The sequence below is a fragment of the Teleopsis dalmanni genome, chromosome 1 (assembly GCF_002237135.1).
Source record: "Teleopsis dalmanni isolate 2A chromosome 1, ASM223713v2, whole genome shotgun sequence".
Classification (NCBI taxonomy): Eukaryota; Metazoa; Arthropoda; class Insecta; order Diptera; family Diopsidae; genus Teleopsis; species Teleopsis dalmanni.
The window spans coordinates 134,953,206-134,961,608 of record NC_051846.1 but is presented as its reverse complement, the minus strand read 5'-3'; the positions used below and the strand labels follow the sequence as shown (position 1 = coordinate 134,961,608).

Sequence of the window (8,403 nt, the reverse complement as noted above, 5' to 3'; positions counted from 1 at the left end):
GATAGAAATGTTTTGCGATGTGAGCTGCAAACTTATGAACACAACCAACGACTATTGTAGCTAAGAGAAGCAAATTAATTGAGTTTTCATAGACAATTATATTTAATTGTTTTTGCTAAAACTTTAATCTTTAAATATATATATATGAAAATGTAATTAATAATATTAATTCTGGATGCAAAGATATTTAATAAATTTATATATATAATGTGATAATTTGCAAGTTATGTTAGGGTGTGCACCGCACACCTCCGCTCCTTAGAGCAATCGTCACTGCTCCATACACATGTGATGATCAAGTCATTTTTCCCATTTAACGCTCTTCAAAAAATGTATCGTTTTTAAGGCTGTGTTGTAAGAAATGAGCTCTATCTTATGAAAAACAATGCATTTGATCTTTCATGTCTTACGTTGTGTATATTATGTTATAACCAATCAAGTTTTTTATGTTCTATCGTTTACATTTTCTACCTTCGCTATATCTATGACAAATAATTTAATTAGATATAGCTATACTGGGGAAGGAACCTTTTCAGCAGATTTTTTCAATTCCATCTGCATTGATGCATTGATATAGCTTAATTAACAATTTTAACTGATTTTTATTATAACGCTCAGCAACTGCTATAACGTTTTCCGAATTATTCTAAAACTTACAACCATCCTTTTGAATTATCGCTTTCAAACCTTTATCAGTTAAAACGGTTGTAATGACAATATGGGTTCCCTCTAATTGTTAACTGTGTCAATCAAAATTGTGCCAACTCTATAAATTTAAAGCTGATTATCATCAGCTTGAAGTTGCTGATGATGCTTTTCGTAAGAACTTTGTGCCTGAATCACTAAATCAAAAATTGCTTTCATCATTCCATATTTAGTTTTGCAATTTGCACTATTTTCAATTTGTTTGACTTTTCACTTTTCTGTTAAAGTTTTGCTGTTAACTGATTAAGTTTTGAAATGTAAATTAGTTAATGTATATGTAACGAGTGTAAATAAGGTAAACATAACAGTATTACTATGAGAAATTAAAATTGAAGGATTGTGTAAATTTAATAAATAGAATTAATTCTGTAACTTTAAAGATATAAAATTAATAGTGTCCGTACCATTTGATGTATTTATTTTCATAACGAACATTATTTTAAATTTTTTTACTAGTTTAAATTTTATATATTCAATAACTAGATCGGAGCGGTCAATAGTACGTGTATCAATTTACCAAAGTAGTGAACCTAAGCAGATCTGGCCACCCAATTTATTAATAAGAAACGATCAATCAGACGCAACAAATAACAACTACAGCTGTATATTTGAAAACATTATGACTGCAGCGTCAACAATGCCTAATTTCGATAGACAGCAAAGGTATATTTATTATATATCGTTCTTTGTATCAATATTATTTCATATCATTTGCAGCACTGACTCCGGATGGGACAACCCTTTTCGTCCTGGTGGTGACTTATCACGAGAGGCAGATGAAATTGTTAATATGATAACAGGTCATTACGTTTGTTTTTAAATGTTTGATTATTAAAAAAATAATTTCTTTAATAATTCAGGGGGTAAGCCTATTACACCAACGGGCGATCACACAATAGTAAACGGAAATGCACAGAGGGAAGAAATCGGCAATGGAACACCTTTAACAGAAACTATAACAAGATCAAATGTAAGCAAACAAAAAATTATTGAAGTGAATAGATGAATAATTAAAATATTTAAAATTGAACAAATTTTTAGTAAGCAAAATGTAAAGCAAAATATAATTACCTTCAAGTTATGATATACAGTATGTCAAGAATGAGTTTACACATTGAAATAAAATTCACTTTTTTAATTTCTAGTCGCAAAAACATTGCTTTTTGTTTAAATATTAGCAACTGGTTAGTTGCATAGTTGATTAAAAAACTTCATATAAAAAAATTTCCATTTTGATGGTAATCTGTTGTTTGAACGTCCCAAAATGCGTAATCCGATTAATTTTAATTTAATTAACAGTGAAATACTCAAATATTCGTAAATTTTAATATCTTTTAAATTTATCATGTAATTTATCATATAACTAAAATTGCAAACGTGTCATATATCAAGAGGTAGAATATTCAATTTTTTACTTTTTAATTATATTTTTTTCCTTTTAAAAATTATAGTTTTACTGAATTTTATTTATTAATTTTTCTTATTATTTTTTCTTATAATTTTCTTTTTGAGACACCCTATGCTCATAGTGCCGACACTTAGGACTGGCAGCACTATTAATCAAATTTTCACTAATCTGAGAATCTCCGAAATAGTAGATTCTCTGCTTAATTTCTTTTTTGTATGCAATTTTTTGTCATCTACTACATCATTTTTTCACTGTCAAGTAACTGTTTATACAACTTGTGTTTTTCCATTATTTTGCATTATTCAAACGATGTGCGGTAAATTTACCGTGATAATTACCGTGTTGATTCTTAATTAATTATTGTTTTCTAATTTTTTTACTTCACTAACTAAAATATCAATATTTTGAAATGTAAGATGAAATGTTATCGTTTTTAGTGGAACAGTTCAGGTATTATACCCGCCACTTAGAAAAAAAAAATTTATATTTAAAAAAAGCACTATTTTTGAGACTAGAAATTAAAAAAGTGAATTTTATTTCAATGTGTAAACTGATTCTTGACATACTGTACATATATTTCGTTATCATTGAAATTCAGTGTGACTAATAAAATTAACGTGTATGAAAAGATATAATTAATTATATTACAATTTTTTTTCTAAGGTTAACCAATCGCAATCAGCATATAAAGATACAAATTATCATAATGTACCAGAAACAACAAAATTATCTGGAAACAATGGTGTTACATCCTTAACTCAAGTCTCAAAACAAGTAGTACCTGGGCCTATTTTAGCTAGTCATGTTGTAATTGACGAAAAGAAGAACGCGGGAAAAGGATGCTGTATTATTCAATAAGAACTGTTTTAACAATATATGATTATTTTTATTAATATAATATTTAGTTCATTGGAGTATTTTCGCTTACTAAATTATTACATTTAAAAATAGAAATATATTTTCATTATGAGAACAGATATTGAAAATACAAAATCGCATTTAGATACACACATTAATATATATTATTAATTGGCATGTTCTCACTAATTTATATGTATGAGATATATGGAAATAGCTATATAAAGTAATAACAATAATAAACCAATATTGGATATTGTAAATATCAAATACATTAATTTTATTTTAAAATCTATAGAATAAAAATTAATAGTTTTTTGTAAGGAAGCATATCTCTTTAAACTGGCTCGACTGATGTAAATAATTTCGTAAAAAAGTTTTGTTATAAAAAATTATGCAAAAAAGTGAAAATATCTGCAAATACTATGACATTTTTTGTACAGGATGTTTATGTTATAATTCAAATTTTCTCCTAAACCGCTGAATTGGTTTACATGACACTTGTGCTACGTAATCATAAGTTCATTCGTTTGTATAAAGCCACCGAATATAACCTATTCCATATTTATCAACAAAATAACTTTTAATATGAACTTTTCTGAATATTTTTACGATCTGCATAATATTTATACTAAATAGGAAGGTGGAACGTAGTCTATTACCTATTTTATAGCTTACGTAACGTAGTTCCCTAAACTGATTTACATGCAATTTATGGTATGTTATCTTTATATAAAGCTACCGAAGAAAGGATATATAATTTATATTTCGCGTGAATATTTAAGGTCACCTCATGCAGTTCTATGCTTTGTTTTTCTGTATAGCCACAGAAACTCCCAGACACACTTCAAACAAACTTTTCTTATATACACATAGCAGAAGAAGTCTGCGTTGACTCACAAAATATTTCTTAAATTTAGCATAACTTACTTTATTTTTACTTTAATTGATTTTTGTTTTCTGATTTATTATAACCAAAAAACCATCAATGAAGTACAAACATAAAAATTAAAGGTTATTCTTTAAAACAAAATTAAACACAATTGTATGCAAAAGCAACAATTTTGAAAGCAGAAAAAGTCTGCGTTCATTTCTTAATATTTATATTTATTTATTTAGATTTTTATTCGCTTGCAAGCATAATTATGTAATTAAATGATATTTAATTATCAGTTGACTTACTAAAGAGTATAAATATTGATATTACCAGTAAATTTTTAAAATGGAAAATAAAAGCCGTGAAATTAGAATTAGTGAGCGACATATAACTGTTCACTGTCGGATAGATGGCATCGGCCAACGAAAAATTGCTAAAGATATTGGTCATTAATATTCATCAATATATATTCATTCAATATATATTCAACAATATTCATCAAAAGTTATAAATAACATCAAGGAGACAGTTAATTACGTTTCTTAACCTCGCACAAGTCACCCTCAATTCTGTCAGATAGAGAACGACATGGAAATTTTGCACAAATTTCCAACCTACATAAATTTAAATAAATTTCAAAGAAATCTGAAATTAAAATAGAGGAATTAACATTTAACATAGTTATTAGAAACTACTTATCAAAAAGCCACCCAGCCTGCATGCAACTACAACACGTGAAGCAATCAGATATTAGGAGAAAATAAATTCGTAATAAATAGAGAAATATACCTTAATAAAATAATAAATACATACCATCTTTGTTCAGCCCCGCAAATTTATTTAAATAATTTATTAATAAATTCATCGAGCAGGATAATCACCGAAATTATACTAAGGTACAACCACGAAACCGGATCAGCCACCACAGAGAACTCTACAGAGACAGCTTCCAAATACAGCTGGTCACAAGAAAACATCTCAAGTCATATCTAAATAAATTTAACCAACCTCTTTGAAATACGACTAAGGAAATACATTCAAAATTTGCATGCGTTTAAAATCTCAAGTTATAGAAATACGATTGAAGGAATAATAATCTACATAAAGCCATCTTATATAAATCTTTGGAAATTATACAAATTGTTAATCTCAAGGTTTTATCTTATTTTTTTTGTTTTAAATTATTTATAATATAATTTTATAATTATAAAAAATAATTTATTAATAAATTATTTAAATAAATTTGCGGGGCTGAACAAAGAAGGTATGTATTTATTATTTTATTAAGATATAGTTCTCTATTTATTACAAATTTATTTTCTCCTAATATCAGATTGCTTCACGTGTTGTAGTTGCATGCAGGCTGGGTGGCTTTTTGATAAGTAGTTTCTAATAACTATGTTAAATGTTAATTCCTTTATTTTAATTTCAGATTTCTTCGAAATTTATTTAAATTTATTTAGGTTGGAAATTTGTGCAAAATTTCCATCCTTACATTTTCCTCCTTCTTCGAAGAAAATGAAAATGAACTTGCCACGAGGCACTACCTGTCTGCATGAGTCCTGTGCCGTTTCTTTAGGCTCTTGAATAGAACATGAGCTCTTACTCGCTTTATTTTGCTTCATTAAAGATTTAAGAAATACCGTGTGTAATTTCCTAGATTATTCGATTTCATGATATTGTTTAATTTCGTTGACGTGTACTGTTTTAGTAGCTTGTGTTGCTACGTCTTCTACTACCAAAATCACTGGGGACTTAAAGCACCTTACTATGTATGGTCCCCGGGTTGCAAGAAAGAAACCATTCATATCCAGATAAAATATAAAAGAAACGATTAAGCTTTGCAAGAGAGCATGTAAATAAACCTGCAAAAATGCCAGATTATTAGAGTTTGAGGCAACCTTTTTGTTTCACGTCAACGTCAACGACTCTACGCATATGTGACAGTAGCGGTCGTACGAGATTGACAGCTGTACCATGCTCCCAGGCAACTTCGAACACCACCGCAATCACCAGAACTTAATCCAATAGAACATCAATGGGATTATTTGGAAAAAAAGATTTGCCAGCACACGATTCCCAGTAAGGATATGTTATAAAACGTCATCAGGGAAGAATGGCAAAAAATAAAGGCACAGGATACTGCAAAGCTGCTTTAGTCCATGCAAAGACGTCTCAAAAAGAGGTTATTAAACACAGACGTTATTCCGTAGGCTATTAAATTTAAGATTTTGTGAATACTAATTATTTTAATTTAAATATTAAAAAGTAAACGCTGTCTCTTTCTGCTTCAAAAATTATTGCTTTTGCATAGAATTGTTTAATTTTGTTTTAAAGAATAACTGTTATGTTATTATGTTTAAACTTCATTGTTGGCTTTTTGGTTAAAACAAATTAGAAAATATAAATCAATTTACGTAAAAATTAAATAAGTTATGCGGAATTTAAAAAATATTTTATGAATAAACGCAGAATTTTTCTGCTATGTGTACGTACATACGCTTCTGTGCAGTTAAAACTTTTTACGAAAAAATTAAATCTTATTTATTTAAAGTAAACGTTTTAATGGCGATGCTTAGTTTTTTTAAATAATTTTGGTGATTATAAAAAAATAATTTCTATAATAACTAATTAAAACTAAACTCAAACAAAAAACACAATTTACTTAAGACTGAATCGAGAATCTTACATTAGCAGTGTTAGTAATCAATCATATTTTTCATAAATGCATGCAATGACGAACATAATTATTGGCACAACAAGCAAAAATGTTTTTTAGATAAAATGCATCATTTACAATTAAATTCATTCTTTTTTTTACAATTAAATTCATAATATTCAATATTTAATTAAAATTCAAAAACCAAAAAAAGTACTAAATTAGGGTGAACTAAATTATTGGCACACCTTATACACAAATTAAAAAAAAATTATTTAAGGTAACAATTAATTTTTAGTGGCCAAGCCTTTTTGATTAATAATAGCTTCTGGTTGCCAAAAAAACTAATTTTTTTGAGGTTTTTGATTCAATGTTTTGTCACTCTTCGAGCATTGCCACTTTCAGTTCTGCCTTTATTATTATGGGCTTTTTTAAACGTCTATCCGATTTTTCCCAGTAATGTTGTATGGGGTTGAGATCTAGCGGATCGGGTGGATGCGAAAATGTGTGTTTTACATGATGCGCGAGCCCTATATGCACATCATAAGCTGTATGTTTCAGATCACTATCGTATTAGAAACTGAACATGTCTGGTTAACTCACTTTATTTAATATTTCTCTTGAGAATGTTTATATAATATTCCTGAATGAATGAACTTCAATTCGCCGAAACGGCGACATCACTCATCACTCTACAGTCCAACACGTCATGATATAATGTATTCTTCATAACACAAATACTAACTGGAACAGTTATCGTCAAGTAATTACAATTGGTCTAAATATCAAACTCCGATTGAAAACTGAATCTAATTTAGCTGAAGCAGTACATTAAACTCATGTGTCCAAATGTCAGCCTGTGCATAAACTCCACTGTTTTCTAAAAGTGGTAAGCAAGAATGTCTTTTTAACATTAGATACTTAATCAAAGAAAAGTGTATAATGAAAAAACGTTGGCAGAGGGCGAAATACAAACTACTCCCTTTGGAAAACCATAAAATAGAATAACAGATCGATCGCTTATGAACCACTCATAAGTTTATGGAGATGAGCAATTCGGTTTTAAAACAATTAACACATTTGACAATATTGTTTTTGCACTCCTTATGTGAAGGCTTCGCGTACCCTCGCTATATGGTTAAACCCCCATCACTTATATCACCTCATAACCTTTAAACTTTCATATACCACGCATCTATCTCATTTGATTTTGATTCGGCGTTCTTTCATAAATGGCTTAAAACCTTGCTATCTATTTCAACAATTGCATCAACTGTTTTTTTACTTTTATTTGACTTATAGACTTTAAATAGTTTATTATTTTGAGCCATAATACTGTACTATGAGTACTAGGTCCTCATTAAATAGCTTTTCACTAATACCCGAGATAAATAATTTGGGGTATCGAAGCGCGGGTGTTTCGATTATATATTGGTCACTTATTTTTTTTCTTAATGTCGGCAAGAATTTCACGTTCCTTTGAAGTAACACATTTAATAGTAACCCCCATTACTTTTAGCTCGAAACCCGTTAACTTTAACAATTTTCATTTTAAAGTCTTTTTTATTGTCACCACCTAGCTGTTTGTTTATAGGTTTCACTGTTATGGATACATTAGATGTAATACACGATTTAAGTTTCGCTGCATAAGATTCTTACTTCTCATCTCCTTTATAAATTTGTTTTAATGATTCAGAACACAACAACTCTTGAACGTTAATTTTATCAGAGTATTTTATCTCGATAGATTTTAATAGACAATTCAGTTCGTTTTCATTAACTTTTAATTATTTTATTACTATTTAGCCTTGCTTGGTGTCACATGATTCCAAGCTGCCTCTATACTGGGCATTGGCTATTTGCAAATTACCTCCATCTTTTCCTTCTTATTGCCAC

The 8,403-nt window shown here is 28.8% G+C and overlaps 1 protein-coding gene across 1 annotated transcript; it reads left to right on the top strand.

The window, feature by feature from the left end:
- Positions 1–1,188: 1,188 nt before the first annotated feature.
- On the top strand, positions 1,189–3,054 carry LOC119668896 (the record flags this gene model as incomplete). Its single annotated transcript, XM_038078573.1, is given in 4 exon segments — positions 1,189–1,368; positions 1,423–1,505; positions 1,566–1,675; positions 2,777–3,054. Coding segments are annotated over 4 exon segments (568 nt in total), but the record flags the coding sequence as incomplete, so codon positions are not given.
- Positions 3,055–8,403: the final 5,349 nt, after the last annotated feature.